The sequence below is a fragment of the Muntiacus reevesi genome, chromosome 3 (genome assembly GCF_963930625.1).
Source record: "Muntiacus reevesi chromosome 3, mMunRee1.1, whole genome shotgun sequence".
NCBI classification, from domain to species: domain Eukaryota; kingdom Metazoa; phylum Chordata; class Mammalia; order Artiodactyla; family Cervidae; genus Muntiacus; species Muntiacus reevesi.
Genome location: NC_089251.1, coordinates 190,527,731 through 190,544,170, shown reverse-complemented (window position 1 = coordinate 190,544,170; position 16,440 = coordinate 190,527,731). Strand labels below are relative to the sequence as shown.

The 16,440-nt window shown below is 38.6% G+C and overlaps 1 protein-coding gene across 1 annotated transcript in view; it reads left to right on the top strand.

Moving 5' to 3' along the window:
• The window catches only part of LAMA2 (laminin subunit alpha 2), a 673,037-nt gene that overhangs the window by 462,040 nt on the left and 194,557 nt on the right, over positions 1–16,440 (top strand). Inside the window, exon 30 of the mRNA XM_065931349.1 lies at positions 7,141–7,265. Within this exon, the coding sequence (XP_065787421.1) occupies positions 7,141–7,265 (125 nt within the window). The remainder of the gene's footprint in view (positions 1–7,140; positions 7,266–16,440) is intronic.

Here is a 16,440-nt window from a genome sequence, read left to right as displayed (position 1 = left end):
GGCAACCCACTCCAGTATTCTTGCCTGGGAAATCCACAGAGAGCCTGGCGGGCTACAGTCCATAGGGTCTCAAAGAGTAGGACATGACTGAGTGACTTACGTAGTCAGTATTATTTCTCCTATATTTTGCATGGGAATATTGAAACCTCAGCTGGCACAAGTAACTTTCTAAACAATTTGTGAAAATATTATTTCTATCACAATTCTTATTTTAAAATGAAAGGATAAAATAAATATTGATCTGCTCTGTTGTCTGTAACACTGTCAGTCTCCGTGGTTAAGCAATTAGCTCCATCTTCAGTAAACTCATAACTGGAATCTTCTATGTTTAAGGTCTTTTAAAAATAAACCTTATCTTATTTAATCTATTTACCAAGATAGAAATTATTAGTATTGTATTACAACTCTGAAAATTAATCCTAAACAATATTAAGTAACTTATAAACCCTTGGGTAAAAAATATTAGAATCCCGTTTCAAATCCAGTATGAAATAATACTTGCTGATTGTAATCATACTTTTAGCTGATGGAATGACTGTGATTTTGAAGGTCCAGGTGAATTTTACCCCAGTATATTAATAGAATCTGCCATGTGATTAAGAACCATATATGAAAAAAATTTGCAAAATCATGAAAATATGAAATTCGTCACAGGATGGAAAACAGTAAAGTATCATACCAGGTTTTAAAAAAGAAAGTAGAATGTAAGAGATGGATTGAGTTTGATCTCCAGTGAAACATAAATAATGTTTATTACCAATCAGAATAGGTTCCCTTAAAATAAGACATATCAGGCTAATTGCTTGAGTTACTATGTATATAACATCTGAGACTGTAGTTCCATGATTCTCAGTATAATTTCAAACTCATCAGAGAATGTGATAAGTTATGTGTCAAATCTAGCAAAAAAGATTAACGGCTACCATGTGTCCAACCTTATGTATGTACCAGAACCAGGACTTGCCACTGGAGATAATCTTTTCTCATTTGTTCTTACCATAGATTGATGAGAAAGGATTATTCCTTCTAATACAGCTGATAAAATGATGCTGAGAGAAATTAAATAATTTGCTTAAGTCATAACCTAAGAGATCTATGGCTCAGACTCTGGTTTATTCAAATAGGCGTTTGATAGAACATTTCATTATATGCTCACAAACAGGGCTGAAAATATAAGCCAAACAGTAACCAGTTCCCAGGTTCAGTGGGTGTAGAAGCCGCTAAACAGCATACCCTACAGTAAGGTCTATCAGTGTCTCCACTGATGAGGCACAGGGTTTGTGTTTGACCCCGTCATGTTCAAAATCTCTATTAGTGATTTGGTTGAAATCTATCAAATATTCAGATGATGTAAAGCTGGAAGTGTTACCTACAGTGTTGGATGCTGTCAATAATCAAGAAGAGCCTGGCGGGCAGAATTATAAGCCACAATTAACAAGCTTAAATTAATAGAGTAGATTTTGAACTTAGACTCACTTGTTTATTCATTGTTGAGGCATTTGTTAATAAGTATTACCATGTTCAAGCATCGTCGTGGGTTCTGGGAATATAAAGATGAGGAATGAGTGGGCATTGCCTTCTAGGAATTTATATACTAGTGTTTAAGGGAAAAAACAGAGGGAATGACACATAATAGCAATTTCTATGAAATAGGAGTTCTTACTTTACTATAGATTCACTTGTATAAGATCAAGATCAGGGATGGAAGTATGTTAAATATATTTGTGAGACTTATAATCTCTATTTTAAGAGAAATTCTGACTAATCAGGGTTGTTAACTGTTTAGCTTGAAAAAAAAAAGATTTAGGAAGTAATAATGTTATTAAGATATTTGAAGACTTTCCCTGGGAAATGGAAATTAGACTTAATCTGTATAGCTTCAGGAGGCAGAGCTTGGGTCGCTAATTGAAATTAGAGTGAAACAAGTTTCCAAGCAGCATAAGGAAAAGCTTTGTGAAAGTAAAAGTGTAGCCGCTCAGTCCTGTCCGACTCTGTGACCCCATGGTCTGTAGCCCTCCAGGCTCCTCTGTCCATGGGACTCTCCAGGCAAGAATACTGGAGTGGGTTGCCATGCCCTTCTCCAGGGAATCTTCCCCACCCAGGGGTCAAACCCAGGTCTCCTGCACTGCAGGCTGAGCCTTTACCTTCTTAGCCACCAGGGAGGATTTAATCTGCAAAGCTTCAGAAGGCAGAACTTGGTTTTCCCATATTCAAAAAACAAAAACGAACGCTATATATTGTAATCTACTATTGAAATGATACTGGCATATATTAATCTCCAGATCATTAAACTTCTCTTTAGGCCTCTAACACATAAAATTTTTTTCTGAAGACTAATTTCTGTACAAGAGAAATATTATGTCCTCGATTTCAAAGCAAACAAGAAAGTTATATGAAAGATTGATGTCAAAAGTTTCAAAAACAGCATCATGATTTGTGTGCTGTGTTTGTGGGGCTAAGTGGGACATTTGATTCAGTTAACCAAGTTTAGTATGTCAGCAACCCTGTGAAAGATTGACTGTCCAGATAAAGTTCAAATATTTGCTATCTCTTTGTAGAAATTATACAGAGTTGTAGGTATAAAAGAAGCAAACCATATTTTTTAATATCTGTGTTTTTAGTAATGATCAGCATTATTTTTTGTGTTGACTCACTTATCAGTATTACGTAAGTTACATAAATAATTTATTGTGCAGGTTTTCTTTCTTTTTTTTTTACAAAGGCAAATGTTAACAATTGTTGCTTAAGATCCCATGTATTTTGGGACATCTGCTCATTTCTATAACTATAAAGTATATTCTTAAAGCACTCCCCAGTTAACACCCTTTCATCGTTTGGCAACTTGCTGAATGATTTGAGACTGGAATTCACAGATAATTATTTTATCTTGGAATCATTATCTCTCACCATGCTACTGTTAAATATGAAATGGCTATTTTCTTGCTGAAATACAGTGGTTCCTTTGGATGATTGAATAAGAGAGGATTATGGTACTTAAATCAGTATCCAAATATGACAGATCCTCTCTCCCTGCTAGCCACCTTACTGCAAATTCTTTAGACTTGAAACTGACCTTTTTCATCTTAAGAAGCCTAACCAGTTTTTATCTATAATACCTAGAAAGTACATTCATTTATGCAGTCATTCAAAATAATCATTGAACGTCAACATATTTCAGTCACTGTGTTGAGCGAGAAGAAGAATTTAGCCCAGACTTCAGGCATCAGGGAATGTTTATCAGAGAAAGTGACAGTGAAAATGAGAGCTGAATGAATATGTGTTAGCCAAGTTAAGAGGAGGAAAAACATCCCAGAACAAGATATTTGCATATGAAAACTCCCAGAGGTAAGGGGAAGCACTGCATAATTTGAGAATTTCAGATAGTCCCATATAGCTTTAGCATACAGTGTGAAGGTTACAGGAACTAGACAGAAGACTGGAGGAGTAAGCAGAGGCTAAATTATAAAGGTCTTTCTTGCTTTGCCAGGGAGATGATAGTGACCCCAAATTAAATGGGAGATACAGGAGCATTAGGAGGTTTTGAAAGAGATGAACTTAATTTTTGAGATTTCTCATTCAAATACTTTTATGTTATACAAGAAGATCTATCTAAGAAGCAATTAGAAACTTAAGTATGGAACTCATTAGAGATAGATATTAGGCAGAATATATAAAATTTAGAGTTTGGGACAGACAGATGATAGCTATGTGCTGTCACATCAGTCGTGTCTGACTCTTCGTGACCCCACGGACTGTAGCCCACCAGACTCCTCTGTCCATGGGATTCTCCAGGCAAGAGTACTGGAGCGAGTTGCCATTTCCTCTTCCAGGGGATCTTTCTGACCCAGGGATCGAACTTGCATCTCTTATGTCTCCTGAATTGGCAGGCAGGTTCTTTACCACCGGCACCACCTGGGAAGCCCTGATAGCTGAATTGATCAAGGTAGAAAATGTAGGAAAGAGAAAGAGAAGAAATGAGAGCCGAAGTTAGAAAGGGCCAATCTTACTCAACAGAAAGGGGGAACAAATCCATGAAGGAAAATAAGAAAGAGTAGCCATAGAGAAAGATAATCAGTCAGTACACTGTACTATTAGAGAAACTGTATTGTTGTTCAGTCCCTGAATCATGTCCAAACCTGTGACCCCATGCACTGAAGCACACCAGACTTCCTATCCTTCACTGTTTCCCAGAGTTTGCTCAGACTCACGTCCGTTGAGTCGGTGGTGCCATCCAACCATCTCATCCTCTGTCATCCCTTTTTCCTCTTGCCCTTAATCTTTCCCAGCATTAGGGCCTTTTCCAATGAGTGAGCTCTTCACATCAAGTGGTCAAAGTATTGGAGCTTCAGCATCAGTCCTTCCAATGAATATTCAGGGTTGATTTCCTTTAGGAATGCCTGTTTTGATCTCTTTGCAGTCCAAGGAACTCTCAAGAGTCCTCTCTACCCCCCCCCCCCAAAAAAAAGAGTCCTCTCCAAAACCACAGTTTGAAAGCATCAGTTCTTTGGCATTCAGCCTTCTTTATGGTTCACCTTTCAAAGCTGTACATGACTACTGGAAAAACCATGGCTTTGCCGATGTGGACCTTTGTCAGCAAAGTGATGTCTCTACTTTTTAAATATGCTCTTGAGATTTGTCATAGCTTTTTTCCCAGGAGCAAGCATCTTTTAATTTCATTGCTGCAGGCGCCATTCACAGTGATTTTGCAGCCCAAGAAAATAAAATCTGTCACTATCTTCACTTTTTTCCCCATCTATTTGCCATGAGGTGATGGAACTGGATGCCATAATCTTAGCTTTTTGAATGTTGAGTTTTAAGCCAGCTTTCTCATTCACCTTCATCGATAGGCTCCTTAGTTCCTCTTCACTGGTTCCTCTGCCTCTTCTAAATCCAGGTTGTACATTCGGAAGTTCTTGGTTCATGTACTGTTGTAGAAAGAGAAAATTTCAACCTAAGGATGGCCAGGAATATCAGCTGCTGCAGATGGTTCATGTATCATGAAGGCAGATTTTTGTCAGTAAATTTTGATTTAGCAAGAAAAATCATATTCATGAGCCTGGATGTATCTTTCAGTGGTGAAATCAGAAGCCTGTTTGGGGTCAGAGGGGAAGTAAATTAGGAGTTTAGGGTTAATATATACACACTACTATATATAAAATTAAATAAACAACATGTACATACTATATAGCACAGGAAACTATACTCAATATCTTGTAATATCCTATAATGGAAAAGAATCTAAAAAAGAATATATATATATATATATGTGTGTGTGTGTGTGTGTGTGTATGTGTGTGTGTGTTTCATGCCTGTTTAAAGAATGAAGAGGTGAAAAAGAGATAAGGAAGTAGAGACTAGCAATGTAAATAATGTTTTTTAATAAACCTATCAAAGATAAGATGGAAGTTGTCCAGAAACATGAGATCCCAGAGATTTTTTTTTTTTTTTTTAAGATATGAAAGGCTTAACCAACCTCAACTGTCAGTGGAAGTAAGCCATCAAGAAGGAGAAAATGCAGATGCTGGAGTTAATAGACAAAGAAGGCCTTTTTTCTAAACCAGAGTTTAAGAGGAGAGCAGCTTTAGACAAAGAACAATGCACCACTTCTTGTGGACGGAACTAAACATTGAAAGGAAGGAAAGTGAGGCAGAAAAGATAGTCTGTTGTTTGGCAGGAAGATGAGAGAACACCAAATGGGGACTTCCTTTTCCCTGAAAATAAGAAGCTAACATCTGCTGAGAGAGAGGTGGAGAATTAGAAGATTTGTTATTTGTATCCTGTTAGAAAAGTAGATCAATTTAACAGTGAATTATAAAATCTTATTTGTAACACAATGTATTTTCAACATAACACCAAAAAATGAAACAATAGACAGGGTTCCAAAATTCATTGTGATAATGCCATGGTTTCACCCCAGAGAATAGCATAAACTCTCAAAAAGAGTCAGAGGAAGTGACTTAAGTTATTGTTTGTGGTGAAACTATATTCCAAAACTGTTCTCATTCTCTTTTGGAAATGTCTTAAAGCATATTACTCAAATACCTCTTATGCAAACATAAAAAGAAAATACTGACTTGAGATCCCTGGTTTCAGATTGGGTTCTCTCTTTCTATAGAGAACAATCAACACTTGGCAAGAATTAGATGAGTAATATTCTTAATCTGGAAACAAGACTGACCTTTCTTTCTTTCTTTTTTTATAACTGTTTTCTCTTAAGATACTTATGCTTTCCACCTTGGTTTGGTTTCAAAAAGCCCACTGATGGTCAGGCACCAAGACCTTAGGATTTTTAGTGCTTTTTTAGCACTTTTAGAGAAGAAACATAAACAGCCAGATGATACAATACATTTTAGAAATTTGTGAAGTCTATTCTCCAGATTAGAATAAGAGGAAAATCAAAGAGACTGATGTAAGGAAAAGAGAACAGAAACTCTTGCCATTATAGCTACAACAGCCCAGTATTAACTTCTCAAATGAAAGAACTTCTTTAAAAAATGTGTACATATACACAATGAAATATTACTCAGCCATAAAAAGGAACACATTTCAGTCAGTTCTAATGAGGTGGATGAACCTAGAGCCTATTATACAGAGTGAAGTAAGTCAGAGAGAGAAAGATAAATATCGTATACTAACACATATATGTGGAATCTAGAAAAATGGTTCTGATGAATTTGTTTGCAAGGCAGCAGTGGACAAACAGACATACAGAACAAAGTTATGGACATAGGGAGAGGGGAGGAGAGGATGAGATGTATAGAGAGAGTAACATGGAAACTTACGTTATCATATGTAAGATTGATAGCCAACGGGAATTTGCCGTATGTCTCAGGGAATGCAAACAGGGGCTCTGTAACAATCTAGAGGGGAAGGAGATGGGAGGGAGGCTCAAGACGGAGGGGACATATGTACACCTCTGACTGACTCATGTTGAGGTTTGACGGAAAACAACAGAATTCTGGAAAGCAATTATCCTTCAATTAAAAAACAAATTTTAAAATATATGTGGGGCTAATAACTGAGTTCTGTCAATGGGGTGTGTGTGTGTGTTCACAGGAGCACACAGACTCTGAGGCGGGGAGCTCTGTGATAAATCACCTTCTGTCATTACTTTAAAAACAAACTCCCCTTCCTTTACAGAACTGTCAACATCACACTGCTGGTGACTTCTGTGAACGATGTGCTCTTGGTTATTATGGCATCGTCAAGGGATTGCCAAATGACTGTCAGCAATGTGCCTGCCCTCTAATTTCTTCCAGCAACAAGTAAGGCTGAGAAATATTACCATATTTCCCAATCAGTAACACCATCTGTGTAGCACATGGACTTTTCTGTGATTTAGCTATTTTTTTCATGTAGACAAAAATCTCAATTTAAGATAGATTTTTTTAAACATTATAAAAACAGGACAAAAGTGAACACTTAATACTCTATGACTCCTTTTTCCTTTAAAACTCTGTCCCAAGTAAATAATGCTTATTAAAATGTAAATACCAATGTTAACGTATATTTATGAAATAAGTGATTTATGTCCAAATGTGTATTATCTTATAAGTTTTTAGAAAGACCTAGTGTTTTCATATATTCTGCAATAACTTCGGCTATGAGGGATTGTTTGATGCATATTATATAAATTTTATAGCTGTTTCCATTCATTTTCTGTGTTTAATTCATGACTGATAAAGAATTATCAGGCAGATAATTGAAAAATAATGTGGTTACAGCAACATGACTTATTGTTATGCTCCAAAATAAGTCAGTATCTCCCAGAATCACAGCCCCTTTCTGTTAAGATAATCCAAGCTTGATACCATGGAAACACAGCCATAAGGGGAAACAAATGCAGGCGTATTTTATTTCAGTGCTATCAGAACGTTCTGCATTGGTTTATGTATTGATGGAAACCCCTAGGTGTTTTCACTTACCTTTTTCCTAAGACTATCTGTACTTTCTTCTAAATGATTTATAGAATTCAATCTCTACACGGTAGGGTAATTTTTTCTCTAAGAATCTGCTTTTGAAGGAATGTAGGGCACTTTGTTCAGAATTAGAATCCTAGACACCTTATCTTTAGTATATAAGAACCATAAAGCAACTCAAATGAAGAGATAGTTCTACCTGTTCCAAGTTTGGTTTTTTTTTCCCATCTTTGGCTTCGTTTACATTTTGAAAACATTTTCGTGTGATTATCTCCCTTTCCTCTGCAAACATCCGTTTTTGGTTGAACAGAACATAAGTCTTGCATAGGATATCAAATGTGAATTTTTAGATAAATGGGATATTGATGAGGATAAAATACATGATCCTGTCATTCATTGAGCAAAAGTGGTTGGTGTGTGAAAGATATTATTTTCATCCTCCTTTCCCTAATCTACCTCTGATGAACTGATCTGAACAAGAGAAGGGTACTTATTTTATGGTTTATTAAAATGGGAATTAATAATTAATTGATAATTTTCTGTAGGGTGAGCTATAACAAAAGCTACAGGATATATAAAAAAGAAGCAGAACACCTCTTGGAGAGGTTCACAGTTAAATGGCCGTCTGCAGAGAGGTCACCTCTTGGAGAGGCTGACAGTTACACAGGTGTCTGCAGAGAGGTCAGCTCCTGGAGAGGCTCACAGTCACATGGGTGTCTGCAGAGAGGTCAGCTCTTGGAGAGGCTCACAGTTACACAGGTGTCTGCAGAGAGGTCAGCTCTTGGAGAGGCTCACAGTTACACGGGTGTCTGCAGAGAGGTCACCTCCTGGAGAGGCTCACAGTTACACGGGTGTCTGCAGAGAGGTCAGCTCTTGGAGAGGCTCACAGTTACACGGGTGTCTGCAGAGAGGTCACCTCCTGGAGAGGCTCACAGTTACACGGGTGTCTGCAGAGAGGTCACCTCCTGGAGAGGCTCACAGTTACACGGGTGTCTGCAGAGAGGTCAGCTCCTGGTGAGCCTCACAGTTACACCAGTGTCTGCAGAGAGGTCAGTTTAGATCTAAAGGAGACTTGAAGGCACAAAGTACCACACTTGAGTTTGGAAACTTAAAGAACATATTAGAAACTTAATAATACTCATAATAAATTTTTGGCTTCCTAGGTGGTTCACTGGTAAAGAATCCACCTGCCAATGAAGGAGCCACAGGAGGTGCAGGTTCGATCCCTGGGTTGGGAAGATTCCCTGGAGGAGGAAATGGCAACCCACTCCAGCATTCTTGCCTGGAGAATCCCCTGGACAGAGGAGCCTGGCGGGCTACAGTTCATGGGGTCACAAAAAGACGCAACTGAGCATGCATAATAAATTTTAAATTTATTTTAATTATTAAATTATAATAGATTGGAGAGTTTTTACTGGCAGAGATAGTAGAAAATTTACAGAGTAAAAGCTTAGAAGCAGGAAACACAAATTATGTATAAAAACCAGTAAGAGTCTGGAGCATGGGTTGAAATAGAATTTTATAATTACAGATGAATGAATAAGAGAATGGAGGGCATACTGTAGAAATCCTTGAATACCAATCTAAGAAATTGCTATTTAATTTTCTTTGTAATGAGGAAACACTACTTTAAAATAAACACTATTTAAAATAAAAGATTGATGTGATCAGAGCCACACTTTAGGAGACTATTATGATGGAATTGAGTATAATGAACTGAAACAGGAAAATAAGAAAAGCAAAGAGACTAATTAAAAAGCTACTGCACTAGCTTAGGCAAAAGATAATTAGAACCTGAAAAGAGGTAATAGCAACAAAAAGAGAGACAAGGGGATGGATGTGAGGAAAACACAAGAAGGTAGATTGTTGAATGTGACCCTGTAGAACTGATAACTCATTAGATATGACAGGTTTAGGCAAGGCAGAAGTTGAAGCCAGGGTTTTGTAGCAAAATTGACCTACAATGGTAGTCATTAAAAGAAATGGGGAAACCAGAGAGAGCTGCTGTAGAAGAAAGACAATTTATGTTTCAAATAAGTTAAATTTATATGAAAGGTCTGTCTGAATGGAAATATGCAAATAGCCACAAGAAATCAAAATCTGAAAATCGCAAGGGCAGATGAAGAAGTGCATACGTGCTCTATTGTGTACAACCCTTTGTGACCATGTGGTCTGCAGCCCACCGGGCTCCTCTGTCCATGGGATTTCCCAGGCAGGAATACTGGAGGCTGTTGCCATTTACTACTCTAGGGGGTCTTTCCAACCCAGGGATTGAACCCGTGTCTCCTGTGTCTCCTGCATTGCAGGCAGAGTCTTTATTGCTTGAAGCTACTGGAGAAGCCTAGATGAAGATAGACTAATTTCCCAGGGTCGTGTTATTCAAAGGGAGCACATGAGAGGAAAATAGGAATGCATACATTAGAGAAGTCAGAAGAGAAAGAAAAACCAAGAAAAGAGCTGTCCGGGAGGCAAGGACAGTGAGGCCAAGCCACTGTCAACATAGTGAGAGAAAAGAGCAGCAGAGGAGGAGCATGGATGCTGCTCTCCCAGGAGAGACCAACTACAGACCATGGCATTAGCTGTGTGGGTCCCCATGGATTTGGACAGTCAACAGTGGAAGCAGACATTAGGTTACAAGGGTGTGAGTAAACAGCTCTAAGAAATTTCAAGAAGGGAAGGAGAGAGTACTACTTTGATGATCAGCAAGATCAGTAAAAAAAGTTTTCTATTTGTTTCATTTTTGCTTTATATGATTTATGCAACATATTTTTTATGCAAAGGACACTGTAAGAATCAAATATGAAATCACGGCAGCTAGTTTAATGGCTTTCCAACTTTATTGATTGCAACCACTCTAAGAAAATCTTTTTTTTTACCTCATAAGCTAGGACACAAAAAAATGTGTGGATATCTGTCTATCTATACATGTGCACGTATGTGTGTGTGTATGTGTGTGTGTGTTAGTCATGTCCGACTCTTTGTGACCCCATGGACTGTAGCCCAACAGGCTTCTCTGTCAATGGGGATTCTCCAGGCAAGAATACTGGGAGTGGGTTGCCATGCTTTCCTCCAAGAGATCTTCCCAACGAGGGATGGACACAAGGTCTCCCACCTTGCAGGCGGATTCTTTACTGTTTGAGCCACCAAGAATACTGGAGTGGGTAGCCTCTCCCTTCTCCAGGGGAACTTCCCATCGTAGGAATCATACTGGGGTCTCCTGCATCGCAGGCGGATTCTTTACCAGCTGAGCTACTCGGGAAGCCCATCTATATTATGTAGCAAAATTTTTATTCAATTTTACTTTCTTGCATTACTAGAAGAAATTTTAGTCAAAACCCATGAACGTGATTTCATAACTCACTAAGGTCATCACATAAAGTTTGGAACATTAATTAACATAGCAAAGACTTTCATATGATGAGAAGAGAGGTGCTTCTCCCCGAGATAAGAAAAACAGATTCTAAAATATACATAGAGGAGGCTGAGATATCTCTCTGCAGAGACTTTGGCCAGTGATTACTAGCTCACCCATGTATTAGTTCAAGTATTCAATATCTCTTATCAGGACAAATAAACTTTTAATCATTGTGAAAATATGACACCTGCTCACATACCCTCAAGAGTTTCCCCTGCCTACCCAGGGAAAAGTCAGATGTTTTCTCAGAATGTTAGAAACCCTCTGCAATCCAACCCCTTTTTCCAGGCTCAATGCCATCTTCTATCTCTACAGTTAGGCCAGGTTTGAGTTTCTTGATATTCTCCAAACATGTTCAGCAATTTTTGCCAGACAGAGAATGAAAAAACTGCATGGTTTCACTTGGGGTGGAATCTAAAACAAACTCATAGAAACAGTGTGCAATGGTTGTTACCCTGGACTGGGGAATGGGAGAAGGTGATGAAAGGGTGCAAAGTTCAAGTCATGAAGTGAATAAGATCTAAGGATATAATATATAGTGTAATTACCATGGTTGATAATACATTATTGTATAATGGAAACTTCCAAGGCTTCCCTGGTAGCCCAGATGGTAAAGAATGTGCTTGAAATGTAGGAGACCCAGGTTGAGTCACTGGGTCTCCAGTCATTCCCTGGAGAAGGGAATGGCTACCTACTCCAGTTTTCTGCCTGGGCAATCCCATGGGCAAAGGGTCCTGTTGGGCTACAGTTCATGGGTTGCAAAGAGTCAGACACAACTGAGCAACTTAGCACTAGGAGAGTAGAACCTAGAGTGCTACTAGAGTAGCACCAGTAGGAGGTAAATATATGAAGTAATAGATGTGTTAATTATCTAGATGGTGGGAATCCTTTCACACCATACACATGTATCAAATCATCACATGTACACTTTAAATATAATACAATTTTGTTTGCAGTCATACTTTAATAAAGCTGAAAAAAATCCACAAATTTATTATGTAAAATCAGTTAGTGAAAGTGCCAGGAAAAAACTGAGTGGCCTCAGTGAATTTGGAGAGAATGGGGTGCTCTTTTCATTAGCATGTTCGATGGAGATCTTCACAAACAGATGAGGCTTGTCCAGAGCCTTGAATAAGTCATGGAGAGAGTCACATGACCATCTAAAGGAAGAGCCACCCAGCCAGAGGAAAAAGTAAGCACAATGACCTGGAGATAGCCCACACTGGGCAGAGGGCAAGTGTCCAGGGCAGCTAGAGCAGAGTGCATGGGGATGGGGAAGGGTGACAGGAGGTGGAAGCAGGGGAGCTCCAGTGAGTTAGTAAATGTCATGAAGGCTAAAAATCTTCCAATCGCAAGAGGTGGCTTAGAATAGGATAATGAAATGAATTAGTGATGGTAACACCAGCAGCATTTGCAGATAGAATACCTGTGGAATCTGAGAGAAGAAAAAGGTGATTCTGTGGTTTATGGCAGAGCAGATAGAAGCCACGTATGGCCATTGATTGAGATGGGAAAATGACAGAAAGATCAGTGGTAATTTTGGGAGGACAGGAGCTCAGTTTTAGATCTATATTTAGATACAATATTTAGAGCCTTTAAGACTAGCTGACTTTATTTTGGGGGGCTCTAAGATCACTGTAGATGGTGACTGCAGCCATGAAATTAAAAGACACTTACTCCTTGGAAGGAAAGTTATCACCAACCTAGACAGCATATTAAAAAGCAGAGACAGTACTTTGCCAACAAAGGTCCATCTAGTCAAGGCTATGGTTTTTCCAGTAGTCATGTATGGATGTGAGAGTTGGACTATAAAGAAAGCTGAGCACCATAGAATTGATGCTTTGGAACTGTGGTGTTGGAGAAGACTCTTGAGAGTCCCTTGGACCTCAAGGAGATCCAATCAGTCCATCTTAAAGGAGATCAGTCCTGGGTGTTCATTGGAAGGACTGATGTTGAAGCTGAAACTCCAATACTTTGGCCACCTGATGTGAAGAGTTGACTTATTTGAAAAGACTCTGATGCTGGTAAAGATTGAGGGCAGGAGGAGAAGGGGATGACAGAGGATGAGATGGTTGGATGGCATCACTGACTCAATGGATATGGGTTTGGGTGGATTCTGGGAGTTGGTGATGGACAGGGAGGCCTGGTGTGCTGCGGTTCATGGGGTCGCAAACAGTCGGACACGACTGAGCAACTGAACCGAATTGAACTGAAGACTGAGTGAGGGCATCTAGGGGAAAGAGGACAGGACAAGATAGGATAGAAAACACCTGAAGACTGAAACTTGAAGCATATTCAGAAGTCAAGGACATGACATAGATCCAGCAAAGCAGACTGGAAAGGAACAGTCAATGAACTGGGATAAGGGAGTGGAACCCAGGAAGTCACTTCATTTCAGTAGACTCCACAGGAGATGACAGAGGGTAGCAGACTGTAAGTCCTAGAAGTTCTGTTGAGTAACTTAGGAATTAACAGGCCTAAGGTAACATAAAATGGCCACAGAGAAGAGAAGCTATAGGATTTCTAAGTGGCCCTGCAGACAATATAAAAATTAAGAGGAGATAAGGGATTCGGGACCATAAAAAAAAAAAACCCAAACCTCAAGTAAGATGTAATTCCTACATCCTCTTTCTTAAGTCCATATATATGATGTAAGGAAAAGTTTGAGTCCACCATAATATCATAATTCAAAACAGTTTACATCAACTATCCAAGGAAAGTTATGACATTCCAGCATCATAATTGAGACAGATCCATTACTATAAAGAAATACAATTTAATCATGTTGGCTGTATAGAATTTCACTTGAATGTATAAAAATCTGTTTCCCAAGTGCCTATATATGTATATGACTTTGTATGTATGTGTTTGTGTGTGTGTATGTACAGATGAACTCAGCATCCAGCTTTAAAGAGCCAGAAGCTTAATAGAATGTGTCACTTAAGTGTCTGTGGGTCTATTTTGGTGAAGGCAAAAAAAAAAAAAAAAATGGCTGGATAATGAGTTGTGAGTAGTAGATCCCATATTATGCAAAGGTTAAAATTTATTACTCATTCATGTTCTACTTATTTAATGTGCTAGCTGTTGTTCAGTCATTCAGTCGTGTCTGACTCTTTGCAACCCCGTGGACTGCACACACCAGGCTTCCCTGCTCTTCACCCTCTCCCAGAACTTGCTCAATCTCATATCCTTTGAGTCTGTGATGCCATCCAACAATCTTGTCTTGTGTCATCCCCTTCTCCTCCTGCCTTCAATATTTACCAGCATAAGGGTCTTAGAATCTAATGTGTTGGCTCTTCTAATCAGGTGGCCAAAGCATTGGAGCTTCAGCTTCAGCATCAGTCCTTCCAGTGAATATGCAGGATTGATTTCCTTTAGGATTGACTGGTTTGATCTCCTTGCTGTCCAGGGACACTCAAGAGTCTTCTCCAACATCACAGTTCAAAACAATCAATTCTTCAGCCCTCAGCCTTCTTTATGGTCCAACTCTCACATCCATACATGACTACTGGAAAAGCCATAGCTTTGACTAGATGGACCTTTGTCAGCAAAGTAATGTCTGTGCTTTTTAATATGCTGTCTAGGTTTGTCATAGCTTTTCTTCCAAAGAGCAAGCATCTTTTAATTTCATGGCTGCAATCACCATCTGCAGTGATTTTGGAGCCCAAGAAAAGAAAGTCTCTTACTGTTTCCATTGTTTCCCCATCTATATGCTATGAAATGATGGGACTGGATGCCATGCTATTAGTTTTTCTTAGTTTTTTGTATGTTGAGTTTTAAGCAGACTTTTTCACTCTCCTTTTTCACCTTCAAGAGACTCTTTAGTTCCTCTCCTCTTTCTGCCATAAGGATGATTTAATCTGCATATCTGAGTTAATTGATATTTCTCCCAGCAATCTTAATTCCATCTCATGCTTCATCCAGTCCAGCATTTTGCTGATGTACTCTGCATATAAGTTAAATAAGCAGGGCAACAATATACAGCCTTGACGTACTCCTTTCCCCATTTGGAACTAGTTCATTGTTTCATGTCCAGTTCTAATTGTTGCTTTTTGACCTGCATGGAGGACAATTAAAATAGGGTCCAAATGGCACCTGAGCAATAGGAGTTGCAACTCTGGTCTACATACCTTATTGCTTTTTCAGCATCAACTGGCTTAGCAGACCAACAAAACACAAAACAATGTTTGTAGCATTGCTGTTTTGCAACATTACCATTGTTTTTTCTTTCTAAATTTCCAGAGCACCATGCATTTTGTCCAGTGTAAATGAAGCAGTATTTGTATTTGAAAGAAATTTGTTACAACCCAAAACTACATTTTAGCATAGTTTCATTTTCAAATCTTCTCTAGTTTTTCCTTTGTGGGGTAAGGTGATCAAGAATCCGGGAGCAAGGCTCACTGGCCACAGTCTATCAGTGTTGTCAAAACCAGGCATGTTATACGAGACTTACTTATTAGAAGGGTTTCCCTGGTGGCTCAGTGGTAAAGAATCCCCTGCCAATGCAGGAGATGTGGGTTTGATCCCTGGGTTTGCAAGATCCCCTGGATAAGGAAATGGCAGTTCACTCTATTATTCTTGCCTGGGAAATCCCATAGACAGAGAAGCCTGGTGGACTACAGTCCATGGAATCACAAACTTGGACATTACTTAGCAACTAAAGAACAGCAACAACTTCTTAGAAGAGATTATAAAATTGTTAGAAAATCACACTAATTTTCATGCAGAAAGATTTCCTGTCTTATTTCCTTACACTAGATCACATTATTTTGTATTTAAAGTAAAATGTAGTTTGAAATCCATATGTAAAATACAAAAGACAGTCTTTATTTTAAGTGAAACATCTATTCACACTTAATGCATTGATATCCAGTGGCAATTTGGGCTAAGTTTTAAAAAATTAAGTTCCTTTTATGTCCCCATTTTCTTTTAACCTGCAAGATACTCAGTAATACTTATTCTACTGTCTGACAAATATGCAGGAATTCTCATCATGGTTTTATTTTAATTCATGAAAAATAGCACCCTTTTTCTGGATGTTTGATATTTTCGTGACTGTCATATAATTATTAAAACTTCACAGTTTTAACATGGTCAGTGTCATGC